Below are 25,871 nucleotides of genomic sequence, written 5' to 3'. Positions count from 1 at the left end.
TTGAGTTATCTTAAGTTTTGTTGTAACTTACTTTATTGTTAGGTTTGAAATACAAACAGTAAAAATTAAAAAATTAAAAAAAAAATTTTTAGTATATATCATACTTTAATTACCTTTAAACTTTTCTATTTTCGTACTTAGAAACCTTTTACTCATTATTTTCTAAAAATGAAATAAACAAGTTGAACTATGACTTTTTTACCTTATTTTAAAAACTCAAAACAATTACGTGTAGCATATTTCTATGTATAACTTTAAAATATTTTCAAGTTAACCAAAAATCATTAGCTATTTTTTATTATGATGTTTTTTATTTTACATATTATTCTAAAATTGTGTTATTGAAATTTTAAAAGTACATACTTGAGTATTAAAGCTATAAATTCAACGTTTGTAATAAACGTTGTTATTTAGGTATGTAATGATTTGTTTTTTAAGCCTTTCTACTAATTTATTGTTATATACACTTATTTCTTCATACTAGGGTGAGTTTGGATCAAACGGTAAACAGGGAAGTAAAGGGCTAATAGGAGAAACTGGTAAAAAAGGAGTAACCGGAACTCAAGGACCAAAAGGAGAAATGGTAATCTATAGTTAAATATAACTGAAATACTATAAAAAATTTGACAAATTGTAACAGATAGATTAAAATATCTATTTTACTAAAATTGTTTTTGAGGCAATAATTTTCTTCAACTGGCGTTTAAATTTTTATCGATGATATATGAAGAACCATCTGAAAAGTGTAATCACACTAATTCCCTGACTAGTAAACCAAACTTATCTAAATAAATCTCCGATGTTATAAATACTCATTTTAGTTTTTAAAACAAAGTCTTTGAACATTAGTTTTTAACATGTCTTAACTAACTTTTCAGGGTCATAGAGGACCTATAGGAGTAAAGGGATCAAAAGGATCTAGAGGAGATAAGGTATTGTATTTATATATTACGTCTTAAAATAATTTTTTTGACAACTTTTATTTAAAATTAACATTAAGTAAACGAAAATTTTATTTTATAAAGACCTTGTTACTTCATCACAAAGGGTTTTAAATAAAGTTCAAAAAATCAGACAATATAATACATATCTTTTTTTATTTTTAAATTATGACCGTATAATTATATAATCAAACAAATTATTAGTTAAAAAAATATATTTTCAAGGAAAAAAAAAAGATTATATATAAAAAATACAAAAGTTAACGAATTTGTTCTAATGATGATTTTTTAATGATGACGAACAGTTTTAATAATGTTTTAATGCACCACTTTTGTGAAGCCTTGAAAAAACTTTTAAAAGTTTTTTAAATATAAATTTAAAAAATCAAATGTTTATCAAGACTTATCTTTACAACTTTTATGTTTAAGAAATAAAACAGTAGTTATGTCATTACAATATTTTATTTAGTTTGTCACTAATATATAAAATTATTACTAACTTAACTCTTTATGATTCAAATACGACAGAATCTATAAGGTTGTTTATGTGTTCTTATTACCTAGGTGTACTTTCCATAAGTAAAATTCTAGAAATAACTGATTGAATCGTATAACTACTTATATGTTGTATTCATACGGTTTAGTATAAAAACTAATCAGTTTTCTATTTTTTAGTTTTAAAGTTATGATTTTTAGTAAAAATATAAATCAGTTTAGTATTTTTTAGTTTAAAGTTATGACTTTGGTCAGACTTAAATTTGAATTTAAGTATGTTAGGTTTTAAAATTAGTTAGTGTTTATTATTTGATTAGTTCTATGTATAAAAAAAAAAAAACAAATTGTTACAAGTTATATTTGTAATTATGTTCATATTTATATTTTTAATTGGTTTTGATGAAAAACTTTGTGTTTGAAGACCAATAAAAACAACTAATTCTTTATAGAAAGTTTTTGTTTACTAAACATTTTAGTATACGAAGACCTAAGATACTACATCATCACTTTTAGCACAAATACTTATATTTTTTATGATTAGACACATTTTTTGATAAAAGTTATTTTAATTAAGCAAACATATTTTTTTAAACACACGCATACTTTGTGTTAACAGGTAGATATAGACACATGAAGCTACAAAACTATTTGTTAATGTAGTTTATGAATAAAACAAGTTACTTAATTTAGGGGTTCCCTGGTTTTATCGGGAAAAAGGGAGTCATAGGTAACCCAGGAAAGGAGGGTGAAATAGGAATAATCGGAGGAAAAGGTACTCCTGGTTTTACCGGTGACCTTGTGAGTTTTTGTTATTAAGCACTATAGAATTGTTTCATTTCAGTTTTAATTTTTTTAAACTTTAAAAACTTTTTTTTGTTTTGAGAAAAATAACTTTGTACATACCTAAATTAGGGTGACCCTGGAGAGCCGGGATACATGGGGAAGAGAGGATTGAAAGGAACAAAAGTTAGTTTTGCATTTAACTTTAGTAAAAAAATTATGCAACTAATAAATTGTTGCGCAGGGTGACAAGGGTTTTCGAGGAGATAGGGGACTAAAAGGTGCGAAAGGAGAAAGGGTTTGTTTTTTATATATAGTTTTAAAAAAAATTAGTAAAGTTTTTTTTCCTTTAGTTAAAACTTAAAAAAAAAAATTAGAAAACAAAATGGAATAGATAATGCAAATTATTCGTTTTTTAATAACTAATACTAAATAAAAAATTGAATCCATTAAAACCAATATGTTAGATTTATAAAAAAATAAAAAAAAATATGTTTTAATTTTATTAGTAGTTATATTATTGATCGCAACAATAAACTGACGCACAAAAATTTTGTTTAAGGACTTGGTGTTAAAAAATACTTTATGGTCATCAAACTACACACCACGTAATAAAATATATGTTTAAAGTTTTTTGAATTTTCAAACACTTAGAGTTTATAAAACGGGATTGAAAACTGCGGACTGCAATCTAAATACAGTCCCCAAAACAAAATTCTACGGCACATGGTGTGTTTTTCAGGCAAAAAACATGCTTTTCATACGATATAATAAAGTAGTTGATGTGTAAATAAACTTTTAATTAGGTTTTTAGTTTATTAACTAATAATTATAACTACTTTATTATTATTTATTATTATTAGCTTCTTTAGTCACACATTTGATCAAAAATAGTGTTTTTTATAAATTTAAAAAATTATTTTATATATTTGCGACCCGCAGAAGACTTTTTCCATAAATTGAAGTTCGCAAAAAAAAAATTATAGGAAAATGTACTCCTTATTTATAAAAGGCTGCTGTGCTGACACTTGGTTAATTGATTGTTTACTTAATTTCTAGTTGTTTAATAATATTTAACTCCTCACGAAATATTTGGAACACAAACATTATCTATGCACGACACTACTGACTGTACACAATTTGAAAAATACTGGTTTAGGTTATTATTTTTTTTAAGTAGAAGTGATTTTTAGGTAACTTTTAAAAATATTAGAGACTGGAAATAATTTTTTACATTCGTACAATAAATCATTAACCTAGAGAAAAAATATTTCTTAGTTTTTAACGGCAATTTGCATTTTAAAAGTTTCCATAACTGATTTATTAGAAAAAAAACTAACAAAATAAGAATTCATATGATTTTTTTTTCCTTAGACTGAAGAGCTTTTATTTAAAGTTGTTAAAAATTCTATTTTTAAGTCTAATGAAATAAAAAAATATGCATCGTATTTACCTAAAACCTTTACTCTAGACGTTATTTTTATTAGGACTTATTATAATCAACCTTCTGTTTTCAAGGCTTTCAAAAAAAACTGTTCAACTATTCTTTGTAATATATAATCCGCTCTTCTATATGTTTTAAGTATAGAGCACTCTATATTAAGTTTAAAATAAAACAATGTAACAATTTTGTTCTTGACAAAAATCAACTGTAATTAAAGCAATTATGGAGGTTTTTTTCAATTCAATTCAATCTTTTCTTAATTTTAGTTAATATAAAAAGAGTGTTAAAATATGTTATCGTTGAATACATGCAAAACGATTATTCAAAAGACGTATTCAAAAAATAAAATAAATATCTCTGTACAACTACAAAAAGATATTTATAACTAAATAAAAATTTGCTTTACATATTGTCTTAAAAATAAGTGGTTATAAAAGCATTAAATAATAAAGTTTCAAAAACTTAACATTAAATTAAATTGTTTAAGTACAGTAACCTCTCGCATCTTTACGCACTCGTGATGTTACGCACTCTCGTTTAGTTACGCATTTTAGAATTCTAAAAAGTTCAAAAAAGAGTTTTTTTTTAATGTTGCACATAATGGGATTATTGCATATTTTTAATTTAAAATATGCTTTTATATGCTAACTCACCTCGCTATATCTTTAGACTTTGTAAACTTATGTTCCTTGACTTACTGATAAACATTTAGTTAATATATCTTTAATACAATGCAAGACAAGTTTATTCTTATGTGGGCAAAGGTCAAATCAAAAAATGTTTCTAGTAACATAAACAATTTCTGTTAAACATTTTCTTATATTTTATATAATTTTTTTTTAAAAGAAGAAATAAATTACAGCACCAAATGCATATTTTTGTAAAAGACTATAGAAACAAATTTTAATATAGACACCACATCATTTCTTAAATGTAAATAAATGCTTAATTATAAGTTGAATTTGCTAAGTAGAATAGTATATAAATGTCAAGTATCAAATAAGTCACATATAAATAAAGATAAAGCAAAAATTAAATTATCATTTTACATAAATTTAAAACCCTTGTTTTTAGTATATGTATAGTTTTATCTCTTGTTTTCATATTTATAAATAAAGTAAACAAATTGTTAAAAGTTGGAAAGTCCCCAGTCTGCTTTAAATACAAGCAATATCAAAAAACAGCCATTATAGTAAGTATATTTGGTACCTCTCGTATCTTTACGATCTCTCATATCTTTACGCACTTTTTCTGTGGACACAATGTGCGTAAATAAGCGAGAGGTTACTGTATAGTGCTATATGTTTTTATTACATAATGCTAAACTAAATAAATTTCTGTATAGACTTTCTACGAGATTAGTAAGAACATTACAGCTATATGTAGTCTGCTTAATTCTATAACTTATACATTTAGTTTTGTAGCTGCAAGTCTGTAAATACTTTGTGTTTATGTTAAATATGTTTAAAAACTTTGTATTTGTCACCAACTTATGAATTTATACCTTTTTTGTGAAAAGAAAAATAAATCTAAAAATAAAGTTTATGAAAAAATTAACTTTCAGTGAAACAATAGGTTTTTCAAAGTAAGCTTTTGATGTCTACTTATACTATTAGAAAAAACAAAAACAATAAAATAAAAACAATCAACTTTAAATATGTAGTTTTCAATATGAATAAATCTTACTAAAAGTCACAGTTAGCTTATTTTGGTAAATTTAATCAAAATAAAAAACCTCATTTTTAAGGTCGATTAGTTAATTATATTAATTTTAACAATCATTTATTATCTTTGATAGACCGCGCGTAATCTAGTGTACTACTAAGATTAAGTCATTTTGAAAATAAAGCTGAAAAATAAAAAAATATTCTACATTCTTATACGATATCTAAGTTTGAAATTAAACTGTAGGGATCAAATGGAACAGATGGAACTAATGGAGGTAAAGGTGCAAACGTAAGTTTTCTGCCGCTTATTAACAAAAACTAAGCTAACAACACATAATAAATATTTTACGTCAAACTATTTTACACAGCTGTAACAAAATTAGTAAACGTTTTTCAGGGAAGACCTGGTGATAAAGGGAAAACGGGCAAACCTGGATTGTCTGGGAAAGAGGTAAACAACTTAAAATTAAGTGTTTGCTTAGTATAACTACTGTTTTTTTACAGGGTAAAATGGGTAAAAATGCACCCGCTGGTGATCGTGGAAAAAAGGTAATTGAATTCTATTTAACAAAAGTTATTAATGAAAAGTAAATATTTATTTAAAATATAACCTAATAGTTATTTCTGAGTAGTTGAAATGATTTTTTACTTATTTAAAATGTTATATTTAGGGTTTACCAGGTGAAAATGGTATTGATGGTACAGACGGACAGAGAGGGGAAAGAGTTAGTTTTTTACAAAATTAAAAATAAATCTTAAATGCTTTTAAAACTGTTTTTCTAACTTAGATAAACTAAAAAATTAGGGCAAAGAAGGTCCATCTGGAAGTAACGGTAAAGATGGAGTGAAAGGAGCGAAAGTAGCTTTTTAATATTATTGTTAATATATCAGTAGATGACTTTTACTTAAGACAAATATCTTCGAATAGAGACTACTTAATTGTGTTTAACAAAATAAGCTTAAACTTTAATTTAAAATAATTTTAAAAACACGAATCTTTCGAGAATTTGTTTAGACTTTTAGTAAATAAATAACTTATTTTCTAGGGAGTTCATGGAAAAGAAGGAGACATTGGATTGCCGGGTGAAAGAGGCGAGTATGTACGTAAGTAAATATAGCAGTAAATTTTACACGTCGATAAACAAAGTTCAGATATAACTAGAAATATTAAGTCTTCTTTTATATTTTAAAGTTTTGAACTAAAAAAAAGTAAAATTAAACTATATAAGTGAAGAACTTATTAAATATTTTTAAAGTGTTATTGAAAATATGTTAACTTTTTCACTTAGCTACTGCGTTTAAGAACTTAAGTTAAATTGATAAACGAGATACACATTAACAAGTTCACAAAATTAATTTTTCTTTTTCTATTTTATTGCATGTAGTGCAATAAGTTTATATGTTTTTATTAATTTTTTTTTATAGTTCAAGTCAGCGGTTGCTAAACTTGAGCTGTACACTTTTTAATATTTTTACATTTTAAACAGCTTTTTTATTTTTAAATAGTTAAACAATGATGTTTTAGTTTTAATAATAATAAATTAAACATGTGTTCTTTCTTTATTTCACTAACATATGTTTCTATGTGTTAATGGGTTAACACACTTCAATGGAACTATGAAAATCAAGAAACTACTGTTTTAGATTTTAACCTATGTTTTCAATTTATGTTTTAGGTTTAACTTATATTAACTAAAACTCTCTTTATTTCATAGATATTTACTTATTCTACACAGAAATCAGGTTTAATTTTAGTTCATTTAAGATGTTTATGGTCTGCATAGAAATGCTTCACTTTGTATATTAAAAAAAAAAAATATTTAGAAACAGCTGCTTCAAAATTTGAAAAAATGCTGTTTATAATTTTCTTTAAAAACATTTTCGGGTAGTAGTTTTAGAACCGACCTTGCTTTAGTGCATCAGAAAACATAAAAAAAACAACAACAATAGTTTAAAGTTAAAATTATTCTGTTTTATATTTTACCAGTTTAAAAAAAAGTTTCTTAAGTTTATAAATAAGCGAATTGATTTATTCAAAATATTTTAAAGATATTTTTTACTAATAAAACTAACAAATTGGAAAAAATAATACTTAAGTCACATTTACCATACCAATTTTTAAGATTAATAGGGTTTGTAAATATAAGCATGTTTTTAGGATGCTTATAAAATTACCAAAATTCAAAACAAATTCAAAACCCCTCAATATTGCGTTTATTTGAAGTTTAATGACTTTTACATCAAAAATTTATAAAATGGTTTTAATTTAATAATCATTAGCTTCATTATAATAATAAAACTTCTCGTAAACCAACACATAAACAAAGGTTTAACTATTAAAACGACCAGAACTAGAAACTCAAGTATATCAATATGCTTGAAAAAAGCTACAGTACAACAAACAAACCTTAAAAAGATTGAAATTATACAAAAATAATTTAAAAAGACGAAGTTAAAGAGAGAAAAAACAGGTGAAACTAATAAAATAAAATAGTGTATAAAAATAACTAAAAAACATAAAAGGACCCAATCGTTGCTTTTACTTAGTTTAAATTATTTTTTTAAAACTTAAGCTTTGTTATCTGTGATGAAGTTTGAAATGAGCTTTCTAAACAACTTTTTAACTTATTATTATAATTTTTGTTGTTCACTATCTAACGTTTGACCTAAGCATTAAAATCTGGCAAGCTTAAGCAGTAGACACTCGAAAAAAGAGAGTACATTAAGTAATAAAAAATAAACTATTTGTGTGAAAATAACTTGGTTGTGCTCTGTACAGTATTCACGGCATGTATATGGTTAATTAAACTGTAATTTTTTTTTCATTTGTAGCTCATTGTAATTTCGATTAAGCTGGGTATGCAACTTGATAACCGAGAGGTCTTTTTACGTATCCAGGTCCTTGAACCATCAAGTTTTGAGCAATTTTTCGTTTTTGTTCAATAAACCACTATAGTTAAAGCCTTGTTTTGTTATTGTCATTACTCTAAGACCCTCTTTCATCAGACTTAGAGATATTTAAATTAGTAAGAAACTTAATTAACTTTTTAAAACTATTTAAAAATACTTTTGATAAAGCAATTTATTTTTTGAAAGTATTAGTGATTCATTAAACATTATTTTTTATTTAACTTGATGATTCATTTTAAGAACGAACTGGTCGTAGATTGCCTCAAAAACTAATTTTGGTGGTCGTTTCGCGCTGTCTAGTATTTATTGACAAAATTAACAAATTTATTTTACGTTTTATAAAACATATATAACTTAAAAAGGACTTAAAAACTGTACTTATTTTAAGTGTGCAAGTTAAACTTAATTCATTAACTGGTTTAGTTTTATAGATTTGAAATATTATTTAAATATATTATATTTCTAAATATAGTTTTAAGATAAGTTTTACTAATAGAGTGTAAATGAGAAATAGCTGAGTTTTAAATATAGTTTTTACTTAAAAAACCATAATATGACCAACATTTTTATCAGTAACTAGATTTTGCTAACTAGAACAAAATATCTAAAATCATTGTTACATAAGTTTTAGATAATCAAACAAATGAGTTTAAATTTCCAATTGTTAATTATGTTAATTTAAGCACAAAACAATATTAAACTAATATTCAACTAAATCTTTTAGGGCTTAAAAGGTATTAGAGGATTAAAAGGAAGAAAAGGAAATATTGGCAGACCGGTAGTTATTTTACAAATTTCTTGTTACACTAAGATATTTTAGATTCTTTTGTAATTACACTACTTTGCTTCTTTTTACATGTCATGCTAGAAAAATGAAACATGTTAAACTATTATATTTTATAATTTTCAAACTTAAAGAAATCTTTTTTTATATATGTGTAAAAACTTTGTGGTAGTTCAAACGTTGTAACATATTCTATGGCTGTTTATTTTCAATGTATTTTAATTATGATAAATTTTTTAGTACGTTGATAAAAGAAACTAAATGAATTATATGTATTCAAAACTTTAACTACAGCATTAATTAAGTTGAAAAACTTTTGTGAAAAATAAATGTACAAAAAAAAACATCTCGTTTAACTGTTTAAAGTTCAAGAACAATTTAAAAAATAGATTTTTATTGTTCTATATAAAAAAAGTTTGTCATAAAAAAAAGGTTTTCAAATTTTCTTAGGGACCAAGAGGATGGAACGGGTACAAAGGTTCACTCGGACTGCAAGGACAAAAAGTTTACTCGTTTTACTAAATCTCCTATAGCTCTACTCAACTTATCTATTAGTTTTTTTTTTTGTAAACCACTTGTGTTAGATTTAAACAAATATAAAATTAATTATATTTACATATGTCCTGGACAAGACATTTAACTGTATCCAAGTGGTGTAAGACTCGATAACCGAAAGGTTTCTTCCTACACCAGGTCCTAGGACCAAATATTTTAAGCGTTTATTATCGTTAAATAAAAAATTTTATACAAAACTTTTTATCGTTTTTAAGCTCGATTTGTTTAGATATTTTATCTTAATTAACAGCTTAAAAGTTTATTTGTAACGTTTTTCTGCTAGGTTTTTTATTTTAAGGTGTTCTCTTTAATTTTATTTAGTTTCCTGATGATTAAGAAAAATTGAGAAATGTAATGACTAACATTATGACAATAAAAAAACTTTGTTAATTTAGCAATATACTTCAAAAAAAAAAGTTACATTAACAAAAAATAAAATTTAATATTTACATTTTAAGGGTTCAGCAAACTTTACAAGAGGACCAAAAGGAATTCTTGGAGTTCAGGTAAGAAGTTAACAAACATAAGTTTTATTTATAGCTCTTTCAAACTTTAAAACTATTTTTACTATTATATTAAATGTGTTAGTCACAACAGTCTAGATTGATTACTAGTTGTTTAATGTAAAAAAGTGTAAAGAATACATATTGAAAGCTTATATTGTTAAAAATAGTCATTTTTAAAACAATTTTTTTTTAATAAAAAAGCGTATGACCTTAAAATGCTGGCAGAATTGTTTTATGTAAAAAATATTGTTTACTTATATCTAATTTTAAACGCTGTTAAACAAAATATAAAAATTAGTTTCATTTTTTAAAATTTATATTTACAATCGATAAAGTATTCTTTTGTAATAACTGTAAAATATAGTGTTTTTATTTTATTTTTTAATCGAGTGTTTTTTTGTTTATCAAGTTTTTATTATAATTGATATTGATAAGATTTAAAAACTATAAGTTATGCTATTAAACTTGTGTCTGTATATTAAAGTTTTAAACAAACATCTTATCATACTATTATATAAACTTAGTTATTAAATACTGAAAGGTTGTGTCGTGTTAAACTGTACAATAAAACCTGTTAGAAAAATTATGTTTTAATTTTTGTTAAAAGTTTAACTTAAATGTACAACAATATTTTAATGTTTTGTGATGAATGAACCAAGTTAATAGTTTTTAATCGTTACTCCGATTAAATTTTAAGAATTTATAAAGTAGTTATTTCTACTATAGGTTTAAACTTATTTTACTTCTTACGGCGGTAAGATACAAAATTTATATGGCAATATTTTTAACTTATTTCGTAAGTATTGTAACATTAGTCTAGTGTTAAAATGAAATTGTGTTCTTCTTTTTTGATGGTGACTTTAAACTTTTTTTAATTTAAATATCGTCTTAGTTTTTCAGTACTAAATTGACAAACTAGTAGATACTCTACAAAAACGTTTTAAAAACATTATTGAAAAAACCATTATTGTATTTATCCAGGGGTACAAGGGATATAAAGGCGAGATTGGTTTGCCTGGCATTCAAGTAAGTGAAACTTTAATAAGAAATTAGAAGGGCATTTATTACATTATGTTTTTTAAAGGGAGAAGCCGGTGTGAAAGGTTTTGAAGGGGGTCAAGGTAGAAGCGGACAGAGGGTTAATACATTTTGTGTTTTATCTTTATCTTTAACTAGGAACTTTTTATATGATAAATTTTCAATAAAAGTTTAAATCTTTTAAAAACCTTTTTTCATACTCAAAAAGTATCGAACAATCTAGTTTGTATTCTTTTAACAATCATAAGATAAACAATCTTAGTCAATATTGTTAGTGTAAGCTTAAAGTGATAGTTTTGATTTTTTTAAATATTTTTGTATACAATGTAGTTTTTTGCAATTTTGTTTTATACATATTTTCTACCTTTTAGTTAAACTTACTTTAAGTTTTGTAAGTTCATGGCTTACAAAAATTGTATTGACTGATAGTGTTAGTTTAAATTAGCTAATATTTTACTTTCAAATTATAATAAATTTGTACTCTCCTTAAACTTTTCATATAGTTCAGCGTTAAAGTACTGTAAAACTATAATTTCGTAATTATTTTTTTTGTTGTTAAATACTGGAACAAAGTTTGTAATCTCAATACAATCAGATACAAATAATTAAGTAATGTTTTTATTAAAAACATTGAATAGTTTTATCTAATGTTTGTAAATTTTTTGAGAAAAAAAATTATCTTTAGCTATTTAAATAAATATAAATTAGTAAGTATGTGTTTAAAAAAAAGTATATATTACTTAGTTTTTAAGTACTTTGTATAATTAAAAAAATAACTGTTAATAATATAATTAGGGGTTTCCTGGGGCCCAAGGCGAAGAGGGTCCAACTGGAAACAAAGGGTATCAAGTGAGTGTATTTTTCATCTAAAAGTGTATAGCTTGCCGACTATAGAAATAAACATAAGTTTAACAGTATCATAAGAATTATTATTTATTAGAATTATGTTCGAGCTATATCTTGAATTATCATATACTTTAATTTTTGTTTAATAGTTTATAATTTTCCTTCACTATTTTTGCTGTACAATTGTTAAAAAAACGTATCTATATTTCTATAAATCAAGCAAAAAACTTGCTCAATAATAAATTTACATGTTTTTATAATCACCAGAAAGAGTTTCAGTTGTTAAAAATAGTGTATTGTTAACAAATGAGTTTTTCTATTTTTTTATTCTTTAAAAAGTATTTATGTTCTAATACTGTGTTAAACATAGATGTTATTTGGCTAAACATCCGTATTCTAAATATTTTTATTTACAGTAAACCTGTTACAAATAAAAAAGGTACTAGCAGTTCTAAAGCTTATACTTGTTTGTACTTAACTCTTTAACGCTAGACGCAAGTTTGAAAACTTATAGGTTTATAAAAACTTAAATTTTAGTAAAGTAGTGTATAAAATTCAACATTCTATCATATGATTTTTTTTTTAACTCTTTTTTTTTAAACTTAAATCAAGATTAGAATTTTTTTTTACTAATTACTAAGTATTTTTCTAAATCGTAAATAACCATAACATTAAAAATATCTTCACCGTTTATTTATTTTTTGAGTATGGTTTTAGTGAAAGTTAACGTTTTAGAACTTATCTAAAACATTTACAGAAATTTTTCTTTTAATTAAAATTAAGATTTATCAAACTTAAATTTGAACAACAAATGATAGAAAAATTACACTTCAATTATAAAATTAAAACAGAATAACAGAAAGTCGTTCGTATTTGATAAAAAATTACAATTTTATAGCTGTAAAGATTTTTACAAATAACTGAGTAACTTTTTTAACAACTGTACAAAAAAAGTCTGTAATTTCAGTTATAAGTCGCTTTAGATTTATGAACATTTTTGTATATCTACCTATTTAGTATATTGAAAAAACCATAATGTTTTTTTTAATTAGCACATATTTTTTAGCTTTATTTTATGAAGTGTTTTTTTTTTACTTTTGTAGTATTTAAAAACTGACAACATTTAGGGTCCGAATGGGTTAATTGGATTGCGTGGTCCAGCTGGAATAAAAGGAGAAAAGGTTAAAATACTAAACACATAAAAATCTATATGATTGATTGAGAATTAAAATGTTTAAAATTTAAACTATAAAGCATGTGGTTTTATTTATTTTGACCAAATTTTTGACAAACAAACAAAAATTTTTAAATAAAATGTTTGTTTTTATATCAACAAAAACATCAGCGAAATTGTACAGAGCCTAAGCCTGGACTTTCGTTTTCCGTGAGATAAGCTCACGTTAAAATAAGGTTTGATCATACCAACTTGATTATCAGACTTGTACTCTGGTGCTTGAGGTCAGATGATTTAATTGGTATGATCAAATTTTATGTTAAAAACTTTATTTTATACTATCATTTTACTAGTTTAAATAATTCTAACCGTCACAGAGTTACTTTTAAGGTTTTTTTTTATTTGAAGATAATGTTATTATTTTGCTATATTATCATACTAATGATATTTAAACAGAAATTTAGATCATACTTATGACTAAAAAGCATGTTTTTTTAATAAATTATGCAGGGAACAAAAGGTAGTCCTGGAGTTTATGGTAGACCTGGTAGACCAGGTGAGCACGTAAGTAATTTTTATTTATTTATTTTTGAAATTAATTTAAATTTTAATTAAAGAGAATGAAATAAGTTTGAATAGAAAATATTATCCAGCTTGTTTGCAGTTTTAATTTTTAATTTTTTGAAAAATCTAGTTTTGCTAAAAAAAATTCTGCATAACTTAATGATCGCTACTGTTTTTAACTTATAAAAACTAATCTAGAAAATGTTTATAATTAGGACATTTTGTGAACTGAACTATAGTTCTAACGTAAATTCAATTTGAAAAAAACACTTAATCTAATTAGTTTAGAAGAATTTTCTGTCAATAGCTTCCCTACATAGTAGTTGATGGTTTTTATTTCGTCTCTTGTCAGAATACTAGATTAAATTAGTTCAATGTTTTTAGGATATTAAATAATAACAAATGATATTAATAAACAAATGAAAATACACGAATTTTAATTTTATTGTTTAGAATCTAAGCTAAATAATACAGAAATGTTTAAAAGATCTTTGAAAAAACTTAAGGGCATAATTGGGGCTCCAGGTTATCCTGGTTACTTCGGAAGGAAAGGACTGAAAGGAATCAGTGGAGCTAAAGGAAATTCTGGTAAAGTCATCAAAGGGTTCAAGGTAAACATTGTTGGTTTGAATATTAATCTTTAATATACTAAAATGTACTTTTATTAAAGTTTAAAACATTACTACTTTAAAAGTTTAAAGCTAAGTATTAACAACCTTAATTTACATAATTATTTTAAACATTCAACTTTGTTAGGGTGCAGTCGGAAACAAAGGTAATACGGGGATAATAGGAAGAATTGGAGAAAAAGTATGTTTTTGTATTGTTTTAGTAATCAAAATTTTTACATTTCGTTTTTATCATATTTTTTGTTCTAGGGAAGATGCGGGTTAGACGGACTAAAAGGAGAACTTGGACAAAAAGGAGAAAAAGTATATTGTTAATAGAAATGATAATAGTAAACTTTTAGTACTATGTTTAATACTAAAAACAATTTATTACTTAGTTGTTTTCAAAACTATTACTAAGTTTAAAAATTTTGAATTTTTTATAACAAAAATATCATGATTAGGAATTTTTTTCAATTTAGAAAAAACATAACTACAGTAAAATATATGAAATAAAACTAGTCTAAAAGTTTTAATTTACGAATTTTCTTACTAAACGAATAAACTACTAAGTTTTTTTTTATTTGCCGTAGTTAAAATAAAATAAACTTAATTAAGTGCTATGATTACGAGTAAGCTACACTTTTTATTTATAATATTAACCAAATAAGAAAAAACATTCTTTACTGGTAAAAAAAAGATTATTATCACTGCATAGAAATTTTTAAAGTCTGTCAAGTTTTTTTTCTGAAAAACTATTTTAAATATTGAAATACTTTAAAAGTAAACAATAATAGTTTTTACTTTGAAATGAAAATAATATTTTTTAGGGCGAAAAAGGTACAAGGGGAATTGAAGGGATTCAAGGTTCAATGGGAATACCAGTCAGTTGTTTTCAGACATTAGTTTAAATTTTATCTTAACCTTTAAAAAAGTTTTTTGCATTCTTAATACTTTTAATAAACAAGATTTAAAGAATCTACAAATGAATTACTACCATTAAACTTTTACCGAACATTCACAGTATAAAAAAAAAAAAATTTCAATAACTTATATTGTTTTTTCAAATCATAAATTCAATCATGACCTAAAAAAAACTTACTTGATTAAACTTTAAAAAAAATAGTTTCCATGGTTTACTTAGTATCAAAAAAAAAAGCCTTTTAAATAATGGTGCTTAATTTTCAAAAGAAAATTGTAACTGCAAGTTTACTTTTATTAAGACTTTAAATAAACCAACTATTCTAATAACTCGTTTTTTCTCTACAGTAAGTTCGATTTTTTTTAGGGAGAAGAAGGTGAAAGAGGAAATCAAGGTAAAAAAGGAAAGAAAGGAAAAGAAGTATGAAAGTCTTAATTTATAAGAGTATATATAAAAAAATAGTTTTTGTTTGTAGTTGCTTCAGAAGATAAAGTTTAAATAATGTTTAATATTTTATAGAGACCAGGAGAAGTTGGGGTCCAAGGAGATCAAGGAAGTAAAGGATTAACTGTAAGTAATCACTAATTAATCACTACTTATCCTCTTTTACACCGCGGAAATAAAAAAGTGTTACAGTACATAGAAATGTATTTTTTTCAAAGTTTAAAAATTTTTAGGGTCTTCCCGGGTTACCAGGTAATAAAGGTCTGAAAGGCGATAAAGGTTTAAAAGGAGAACTAGGATATAGCGAGCCGGGAATAATTGGGCCGAAAGGAGTGGATGTAAGTCCTAAATTTCTCTTTTCTATAACTTTTTACAAAATATTTTAAAGGGAGATATTGGAGCGAAAGGAAAGCAAGGACACATTGGAGCTGAAGGAGAACCAGGACCCGATGGTAGTCTCGGTCCTAAAGGAAGGAGAGGTCCCGCTGGAATATCTGTTTGTACTTTTTTTTTGTTAATAAATAATATAATGCATATTATTTGTAAATTAATTAACTAAATTTGTATTTGTATCTATTTTCAAAAACAGTAAAATTATAGAAAGAAGGTAAAAAAGGCACAAAAGGCATTAAAGGAAGACGCGGTACCGTGGTAAGTTTGTTTTTATAACGATGTTAGTGGTGCTTTTTGATTTCATTTTTTTTGCTATTAAGCAAATTTAGTAAGTTAGTTTTTATAGTAAATTTATGAAAATAGGAACATAAGACTAATTTTAAATAGTAAAGCATGTTTAGTTTAAAAATTTGAACAAGTAGTTTTATAAATTATTCTTTTTTAAAGTTTTCAATTGTTTATAATTAAAATTGTAGAATTTTTACTGTTTAAGAAGCAACTTAAATGTTTAGCCTAATGTTATAAACTAGATACAAATTTAAATAAAAAAATACAACATGATAAAATTTAGAATTAATAATACAATATAAAGTAAACTTGTTTTAATTAAACACTACCAATAATCAGTTTCCCTAACTACACTAAAACGAAAAAGTATTTTGGTTTCATATAACTGTCTAAGAATGCATTTACAATTATTAACATTTATGTTATTAACTAAACAAAAAGTTACTATATTGATTATTCGATTTTCAATAAAAAGGTACCATAATAATCAATCAATAAGAGGAGTGCAAAATAAGATTAAGTAAACAAAAATAATTTATAACAATTTAAAAAAAATTTTTCCATCCATTTAAAAAAAAATAAATATTTAGTTATGTTTAAATTTTGTTTTTTTAAATTTAAAATTTAATCTTTTTCTAAAACTGTAAAGATGAATTCAATTGATCCACCTAAAATTTTACTTAAAACACAAATTTAAAAATAAAGCCGTCATGAAATATTTTATAAAGTTTAATTTTTTACGCATTGTATGATCTTAACTTAGAACTTGTAGTTTGGTTTTATCAATTGATGTAAAGACTGTAAATACAACAAAAAAAAATATCTATTGATTTGTTTAATGCCTATCGTAAAGACTGAAAGATCGCTTTTAACTTTCTGTTTATTATTGTTTCTTTTTCATATTTTAACGTATCTATGCATATTTATATGTAATTATGTTTAAATAAACGTATAAGATGATGTTTTTATAATTTAGTTGTAAGAACATAAGACGCTTAAATTCAATTGCTAATTTTCAAATCTAAAACTTAAAAACTATTAAATGAAAAAAAAAAGAGCTTAACTAATAAAATGGCATTGTAATTTATAGTTGTTTTTTATACCCCAGTTGTTTTTATACATTTTGAAAAAATTATAAAATTTTTAGGGTACACAAGGACTAAAAGGTAGAAAAGGTAATATTGGTGCAAAAGGATACAAGGGGGAAATCGGATTTCCTGGATTAAGAGGAACAACTGGAAATTTTGGTTACAATGTTAGTAGTCAATTTACGTAAAAATCTAAACAACCCAAAAGTTTTGTAAAGTATTTAAGTTAAAAACATTTATTTAAATATTCTTAATTTATAAAACTGTTTTTTGTTTTTTAAAGTACATTATTTTTTAAAAGTAGAAGAAACTATGACACCAATTTTACATTACAACCCATATCGGTTAATTTTTAAGCTATTTCTAATCACATAATTTTTTGTTGACTAAATCTCAACCGATAAATTTCCTTAAAATTAATTTAAAAGCGTAAGTATTTAGTATTTAATTCTTTCTAATATAAACTTACTTCCATCCAGTAAGTTTATATCTGAGTTATTTACACTGCAATAAGTAAATTATATTACAATAGAAAAATATCTAAGCTTTTTAAGAATGTTAAAATGATTTTTACTTAGTCTTATTTGTAAAAACTCACGTAATGTATCTGTTGAATTAACGTCAAAGGTTAAAAGTCTTCAAGAGACTTAAAAATCTGAAAACTTAGTAATCTAATAAAACGTCAAATTTTATAAATGCAGTCAAGAATAAGTTTATTCTATGTTTATTTATTCCTGACCAAAAATCTATAAGAACTTGAGTTTTTAAACATAAAATAAGTTGTTGTATTTTTGTAATTCTAACTTAATTTATTTTTTGCTATTTCTTCTAATAAAGTAGCACAATATATTTGTGCATTTGAAACTAAATTAAAGTTTAATTTTGGAACTAGTGGTTTAAACTAGCATGTTATTAAAATATATGCTTATATTTATCAAATTTCGTTCATTAACTTTCTTCCAGTTTTAGTAAAAAATACTTCAAGTTAACAAGTTTGTTGCCTACTTTACACTTTAAATATAAAAAGTCAACTGTTTTCTAAAGGGACAGCCGGGAAGACCTGGTAAGGAAGGAAAAAAAGGGAAAAAAGGTAACAAAGTTAGTTGAGTCTATGGTTTTAGTTGTAAATTATATTACCTACGTTTTTCAAGTGTTTTTTAATTAGTATGATACTTTTACTAACTGCCTTAGAAAGTTTCTTAATGTTTAATTCATTATAGCATTTGTTGTATTATGTTAACATAAAGAGTATAATCAATCAAGCTTTTATTTAAGAACTTCAAATAAGTAAACTTTATTTTTAAATCGTTTATTTTTAAGGGATCGAAAGGAAGAAAAGGACATAGAGGTAATATTGGAAAGACAGGTATTACGGTGTGTAAACCAAAACTTGTGTAATTTTTGAATAAACTATAATAAAATACTAAACTATAGTTTTTTTAAAGCTTTATAAATAATCATTCAAGTACATTAGTACTGTAAAAAAATGTTTTGAAATTATCAACAATGCAAAACCTATAGACAACTTTGACAGAACAACAAAGCTTTTTAATACTATTATGACACTAATCTTACATAGCTTAATCATTTAAAAAATCTTTTTAATAAAGAATTGTTTAAAATCTACGATTTATAGGTGCTCATTTAAAACAAGAAAAAAGAGCTCAGGAACTCTGCTTAGTACTTTACAATAAGCTCTTTATAATAAACCTTAGGCTACACTTATGTAGTATTTTTTCAAAACATTCAATCACACATGAATATAACACACAAATTAACTAGTTTACTATTTCTTGTAATTAAGGTTTAGAAATAGTTTTCCTTATGATCTCTTACAAAAAAAAAGTTTTATAGATTCCAACAATCCTTCTTTATAATATTTTCAAAACTGGTTTATTATCATCAAAATTGAATTATAACTTTAAAGTTCTTTCAATTGTTTTAAACTTTCAAATGAGTATTTTCTGCATCTGAGTCATAGACTTATGTTGTTTTGAAAGTATTAACAAAAACTATAGAGTAAAAAAAATAATTTAAAGTAAAATTTACTTTTTAAAGGGCTTACAAGGATATACAGGTCCTAGTGGAGCAAATGGACCTGAAGGTTCCGTAGTGAGTCTAATTGTTTCGTAAAATATTTAAGATAATCTATATTTGTAGCTTTATTATAAATATTTTATCAACAAGGTTCAACAAATAAAATTGGAGCTAAATACTTTATTTATTATACAACAAACGACAGTTTTTTTATACATGTTATATATAAGAAATACATTTTTAAATCTGTCGTTTACTGTACTATTAAAAAGTAACATAATCTATGTATACTCGATGAATTTTAATAAACTTTACAGTAACAAACTGAAGTGTTTTTTACTTAAAAAACTTTAGTTATGATTAAATTCTGGTTTTTACTCAAATAAAACTGAGAAATTTTGTTGTAATTCCAATCTAAACTTTTATCGTTGCTGGTAAAAAAAAGGAACTGAAAACTCTAGATTTTTTCAAAATTAATACTTGAGTATGTATCATTTTCTTTGCATTCCTTATATTACAGGGTCGTTTTGGCAACCCAGGTAATATAGGCAAAAGAGGCAGAAAAGGTTATCAAGGCAGTCCTGGACCAAGTGGTTTGGATGGAGATAGAGGACTAAGAGGTCCAAAGGGTAGAGATGGTTACCAGGGACCTAAAGGTGATCCTGGTGTACAAGGGCCAAAAGTTTGTTTTTAACATTTTATCTGAGATATGAGTTTCTTTTAAACCGATGGTATTAAACTATATATTTTTATATTAATCTTTAAGATCAGTTATTTATGATTATTTCAGTTTCACATGTAAATCAAGACTTTTTTTTAGGGTGATCCGGGGCCTAGAGGACCACCTGGATATAAAGGATATAAAGGAGCACAGGCTAGACTTTTTACCTTGTTTAAGATATTTATAAAGTTTTTGTGTCTGAAACTATAATGTTTGCTATCACTGTAGGGAAGAGATGGATCACCTGGTTTAGATGGTGTTTATGGCAATCAAGGAGAACAAGGAGACAAAGGATTGCGAGGACTAGCTGGTCTAAAAGTCTGTTTTTGGTTTTCACTCATATTACATACAAACAAGAGTTCAGTAAAAATACTTTACGCGTCTTAAACTTAATACTAATACTAAAATAAAATTTACAAAAAAGTGTAAGTTGAATATAAAAATATTTTAGAAAAGCATACATTTTTCTATCAATTAAGTATAAACTTAAACAGGGCAAGCCTGGTGCGAAAGGCAGAAGAGGTTTAAAAGGACTTCAAGGTTCAAGGGTTTGTAATTAGTCTAAAAACGTTTTGTATATTTCTGAAATTTGACTATGTATTCTTAGTTTATAGCTAGCTTTATACTTTATATAATAAGTAAAACAAATTATATTTGCGAGTGCTCAAGACACATAAACTTCAGTGAGATGTATTAAATTGTTCAAAAGAAAACAAAGTTTTGTATTTATTAACTAAATAGCATATCATTTAAGGTTATTTCTTGACTGTTAGAAATAAATTTAGTAATGCATATTATTAATTGTTGCTTTACTAACTGTTTTACAATCAAGGATACTGCTTTAAATTAACAAAAACATATTTAATTAAAGGGTTTACCAGGCAGATCCTTTAAAGACGTGGAAAAAGAAATTTGGGCTCTAGTAAACAAAACATTTAAACGGTTCAACAACAATGCATCGGTAAATTTTTATTTTATTTTATGGTTGGTTTTTCTTAGTTTTAATAAGCAAAGTTCTCGTGAAAGTTGTATAATGAAGTTTTCTAATTGCGTTTTTTAGCAAAATATTTAAAAAATTAGGTAAACGGTTATTTTAATTTTGGTTAAATTTTATATAAAAAAAAACTCTGTGAACAGGTCTAAATTGCACGAATACAAAATTGCACGAGGGGACAAAAATCCACGAACAAAATTTCGCACAAAGGGTCAATTTTGCACGAATTACATTTTTGCACGAGAGTAAAAGAAAAACGGAAAAAAAAAAAAAAAAAAAAAAGAAAATAAAACTATAAATTTATAAAAAAACAAAAAAAAAATTACTGACCGAGGGTATGGGTTAGGGGTAACAGTGATATTAAAAAAAATAACCCGAGCAAAAATTTCTTTGAGCAAAATTGTCTGCTCGTGCAAAAGTGTCTTCGTGCAAAAGTGACTTTGTGCAATTTTACCTTCGTGCAATTTTATTTCCTGGTGCAAAAGTGTCTTCGTGCAAAAGTATTTTCGTGCAAGTTTGTGCTCTCGTGCAATTTTGTCCCCTCGCGCAATTTTGTACGCTAGTGCAAATTTGAAAACTACCCAAAAACTGTATATACAAAATTATAAATAGGTCTATTAACTTTTACAACTATTTAAACCTGCCACTAACAGTCATATAACTATACATTTTTGCACTATTAGGCCTTAGTAAATAAAAATTTACGCTTTTTTAAACATATATAAAGAAAAACTCAAAATAATCATTGAAGCATCGGTTAAATAGGCTTTAGGGTTGTTTTTTTTTTTTTGAAAAGTATTGTAATACAATACACTTTAGACTTTTTATTAACCTATAAAGTTTTGTTTAAAATATTTTTTCAACTTTGAAAGTTAAACTTTTTAGCAGCCACAAACCTTTTAAATAGTTATAAACTTTCTAAACAGTTTTCGAAATTTATAAGGTATAAAACTTTGTAAAATTAACAAACATAATAAATTTTCGATGTTACTTAAACAAAATTTTATAGATTTATATAAGTACCTTATTCTTTTATTTAATAAAAACAATATGTTTAGTTTAACATGTTCAAACTTTATTTTAAACATTGCAAAACTTTTAATAAAACTAATATCTTAAAACGTATATTTTGATAATTTTTTTTTATATGACAATCAAATTATAAAACGCTTTTTTAGGGCTTTTTATCTACTTCAAACACTTTAGTAAAAACTATAAATTTTGCATATTTTTTATAAAAACTTAACCACCATACCACCCAAAAAAGTATTTTGGTTTTTAAGTAAATCAACTTTTTTTAAACTGATAACGTTTATTTTAATTTTATTTTTGGTTATACAATAATAAAAAAACATTTTATTTTACTACTAGCCGTATAATATCAATTATATATTCATATAGGAACCACTACGTAAAAAAATGTTTGTGACATTAAGAGACATTGCAGTTAACGTAACATTAATGACCACTGAAATAGGGCATGGTAGCAAAATGAAACCTGCTAGGACTTGCAAAGATCTCATGGTTGTTCGGAAAAATCTTGATGATGGTTTGTATGTTTTTTTTTTTTAACTAGATACTTTTTTTCAAAATGTTTGTTTAGTTTCATTTTGTTTAACACAAGTGTTCACATTATTTAAAGTTAAAACAAATTATTAAACACTTGTATTTTCAAACTGCACCGTATAGATAAGTTTTTTTTTAATGTTGTAACACAATCGTTTTGGTTTAGCTTGACAACTAACCTTCAAACAGCTTTAAAAGTTTTAAGTTGGTTACTAAGAATTTGTTAAAATCTACTTGTAAGTTTATTACCATTGCCAACTACATGTTTTTAGTACCTGATTTACCTTCTCTTCAAGCATAAAAAACCGAAAAAAGTTTTGTTGAAGGAAATAACGCTAAATTTTGTGACAACTATAAACAATTATTTGCTTACCATACTTGGGTTTTAAAAAATGTTTTTATATAACTTCAGGCGACTTCTACATTGACCCCAATGAAGGTTCGACAGCAGATTCTTTTGTGGCTTTCTGTAATTTTACAGCTGGAGGGGAGACTTGTCTCATGCCAACTCACGAAAGGGTTTGTTTAAACGAGACAATAACTGTCTTAATCAACAATTTTATTTTACGACAAACTTTATCAAGATAAAAAACTACTAGTTATTTGATAAATTAAAGATACCTGTTCAGTATTCAGTCCTGAACTCCTAAATTTATATTTCTGTTATTACTTTGGTATTCAAGTTATAAAAACAGTTATCTTTGTTACGTTAACAAAATATACAATATTATATACTCTTGTCACGAACAAGTCGAAGACATTTTAAAGTATAGATTATTAATTTAAACAAAGTTTTTTTAACTATTTAGTTTTAATTCAAACTTAAAAATTGATAACAGTAAAAATATTTTTTTGCGCTGATATAAAATATAGATTCAGTTATCTTTGTTTAGTTAATAGCTTACAATAAGAGTAACATATAACTAAGTTAAATTAAAGATAGTGCTTAAGTTTTATAATATTGTATAGATTGATAATAAAGAAAATTAAGATCTTTCGGTTTAAATCTTTTAGCAATTTTAGATACAAATTAAAATTGAAGTTAAAATTGTGTTTTTTTAATCCAAATGTTTTAAAAACTTTTAACTTTTGTTTTACTTTAACTGTAAATTCTATAGTTGCTTTTAATGATGCTATATAGAAATTTTTGATAGTAAGCTATTAGAAAAAAAGTAACCGACATTTGTTTAAAGCAAGATAATCAACATTTTATTAAAAAATTGTCAGCTATAGTCTATGTCTAGTTGATTTTTTAGTGTTTTCCATTATGTAGGAAATGAAAGTGGGAAAAAAAAACTTTGAACTAAGTATTTTTATACTTTACATCTCACACCTAAAAAAATGTTTATATTCTAATTTTTATATAACATGGATTTCTAACTGAAATACTTAATAACTACTTACGTACTAAAAACCGCTCTATACCAAACGTTGTCTAAATAATCCCAAATGTAAACTTTTCTAATTAATGGGGATAGATTAAAACATATAACGGCTTGCTCGATTCGAAAGTTTATTATTGGATCGTTGAGGCGGTTCCTCGTTTATCAGATTCCGTTCAGACGATGGCCATATCTTGTACAGAGCCCAGAACACGATTCAGAACGGAACTGGTGGAACGCGAAGTACGAGGATCGGCAGATAACGTACGGGATCAAGCAAGGACAAATAAAGCTACTGAGATACTTCAGCACACGCGCCAAACAAGTGAGTTTTAGTAATAGCTAGAGAAGTGGTAAATAAGTAAACTAGTTAGTTTAAGCTTTATACATAGCAATAAGCAACTTATTTTTTTAATTATATACAAGTTATTGTTTTCTGTTGTAGTATATTCATTTTTTGGAACTTAATAACAACTTAATACTTAATTTTATATATAAGTATAGATAGTACCCTAACTATTTATATTTAAAATTATCAAAAAAACAAGTACTAGAATGTTTTTGTAATCTAGTGTTAAAATAATATTTAAAAACAGGCGTTCGTGTTCAGATGTTTAGAGACTGTTGCTGCCAAAGATAGCAGTGGATCCCACAAACACTCGTTGAAATACATTGGAGACGACGGAAGAATTCACCAGCTTCTCGATGACGATGCAAACTACTATGTCGAAAAAGACGGTTGTCAGGTATTTTTTTATAAAAGTCAATTGTAACGCGTGCATAAACAAAACTTGTAATCGAAACTAGTAAAGTTATTGAGTTTTGAGATAAATTTTACCTTGTAGTCAAATAAAACACATAAGGTATGTTTTACAAAGCACTTTTTCTACTGTAGCTATTTAAAAATTTTTACTATGCGTAAATTAAGTGTATTTAAAAACTGAAACACCTTTTTTTTAATTAATAAAGTTGATTTTTTTGTTGTTTTAGCTCTTAAACTTTATTACACTGCGTAAATTAAAGATACTCAACCGCTCTAATGAATGTTTTGAAACAGGCAAAGTCAAAAAAGAAAGATCGTACAGTTTTTACAATAACTTCGTTCGGAAATAATCTTAAAGTTTTGCCTGTTAGAGACTTTTCAATTGGAGACTTTTTACACAGAGATCAAAAGTTTGGTATGAAAATAGGACCTGTTTGTTTTCTTTAACAATAAAAATTTGATGCAACAAATAATCTTCACTGTGCGTAAATAACTACATAGAATAGACAAAACATGACTTTTCTAAACAATATTTTGAAATTATAGTTTTTATTGGTTTTTAAAGTATCTCAAGTACAAATGATACGATTTTATTTTTATGTTATACAATTATTTTCTTAAACTTTATAAAAACTTTCGTGGAAAACAATTTATCAACGTTTTCTTATATTGCCTCAATGTTTTCTGATAAACAACTACTTCTGCGAAAATTTTTAATAACATTGAGATGGTTTCTTTTATTATAATCAATTTTAGTTTAAGTTTAAGCTTTTCAAATAAAAATAAGCTTGTACACTACAAGTGTTACAATTTTTTTTTGATTATGTAAATCTTTCTTTTTTTCTATTTACAAGCTTTTGGTGTGTTATTTTATTAATAAAATTATATTTCCTCTATTCTATTTTTTATTTGTTTAACATATATTACTAACTAAAGCAGTTGATATATGAACCATTCTTTA

The 25,871-nt window shown here is 24.9% G+C and overlaps 1 protein-coding gene across 3 annotated transcripts in view; it reads left to right on the top strand.

Moving 5' to 3' along the window:
• The window catches only part of LOC145843367 (uncharacterized), a 46,934-nt gene extending 21,322 nt beyond the window's left edge, over nt 1-25,612 (top strand). Inside the window, exons 16-57 of one of the 3 annotated variants that reach the window (XM_082950833.1) lie at nt 485-583; nt 879-932; nt 2,127-2,234; nt 2,349-2,402; nt 2,461-2,514; nt 5,572-5,616; nt 5,725-5,778; nt 5,832-5,876; nt 5,999-6,052; nt 6,133-6,186; nt 6,374-6,427; nt 8,962-9,015; nt 9,472-9,525; nt 10,035-10,082; nt 11,064-11,108; nt 11,167-11,220; nt 11,916-11,969; nt 13,094-13,147; nt 13,651-13,704; nt 14,211-14,315; nt 14,461-14,514; nt 14,583-14,636; nt 15,143-15,196; nt 15,601-15,654; nt 15,754-15,804; nt 15,912-16,016; nt 16,067-16,174; nt 16,279-16,329; nt 17,507-17,614; nt 18,492-18,545; nt 18,768-18,821; nt 19,506-19,559; nt 20,005-20,166; nt 20,305-20,358; nt 20,434-20,523; nt 20,700-20,753; nt 21,077-21,166; nt 22,601-22,748; nt 23,178-23,284; nt 24,350-24,472; nt 24,744-24,893; nt 25,205-25,612. In XM_082950833.1, coding sequence (XP_082806959.1) covers nt 485-583; nt 879-932; nt 2,127-2,234; nt 2,349-2,402; nt 2,461-2,514; nt 5,572-5,616; nt 5,725-5,778; nt 5,832-5,876; nt 5,999-6,052; nt 6,133-6,186; nt 6,374-6,427; nt 8,962-9,015; nt 9,472-9,525; nt 10,035-10,082; nt 11,064-11,108; nt 11,167-11,220; nt 11,916-11,969; nt 13,094-13,147; nt 13,651-13,704; nt 14,211-14,315; nt 14,461-14,514; nt 14,583-14,636; nt 15,143-15,196; nt 15,601-15,654; nt 15,754-15,804; nt 15,912-16,016; nt 16,067-16,174; nt 16,279-16,329; nt 17,507-17,614; nt 18,492-18,545; nt 18,768-18,821; nt 19,506-19,559; nt 20,005-20,166; nt 20,305-20,358; nt 20,434-20,523; nt 20,700-20,753; nt 21,077-21,166; nt 22,601-22,748; nt 23,178-23,284; nt 24,350-24,472; nt 24,744-24,893; nt 25,205-25,357 — 3,129 coding nt within the window. In that variant the 3' untranslated portion in view covers nt 25,358-25,612. Of the gene's footprint in view, nt 1-484; nt 584-878; nt 933-2,126; nt 2,235-2,348; nt 2,403-2,460; nt 2,515-5,571; nt 5,617-5,724; nt 5,779-5,831; nt 5,877-5,998; nt 6,053-6,132; nt 6,187-6,373; nt 6,428-8,961; nt 9,016-9,471; nt 9,526-10,034; nt 10,083-11,063; nt 11,109-11,166; nt 11,221-11,915; nt 11,970-13,093; nt 13,148-13,650; nt 13,705-14,210; nt 14,316-14,460; nt 14,515-14,582; nt 14,637-15,142; nt 15,197-15,600; nt 15,655-15,753; nt 15,805-15,911; nt 16,017-16,066; nt 16,175-16,278; nt 16,330-17,506; nt 17,615-18,491; nt 18,546-18,767; nt 18,822-19,505; nt 19,560-20,004; nt 20,167-20,304; nt 20,359-20,433; nt 20,524-20,699; nt 20,754-21,076; nt 21,167-22,600; nt 22,749-23,177; nt 23,285-24,316; nt 24,473-24,743; nt 24,894-25,204 lie in introns of those variants that run through there. The other 2 variants (XM_082950832.1, XR_014370235.1) reach the window with 2 other exon arrangements.
• Nucleotides 25,613-25,871: the final 259 nt, after the last annotated feature.

This window comes from Thalia democratica, chromosome 8 (assembly GCF_965202585.1).
Source record: "Thalia democratica chromosome 8, ktThaDemo2.hap1.1, whole genome shotgun sequence".
Taxonomy (NCBI): domain Eukaryota; kingdom Metazoa; phylum Chordata; class Thaliacea; order Salpida; family Salpidae; genus Thalia; species Thalia democratica.
The sequence above is the reverse complement of the archived record's forward strand: the minus strand, read 5'-3'. Positions and strand labels throughout refer to the sequence as shown.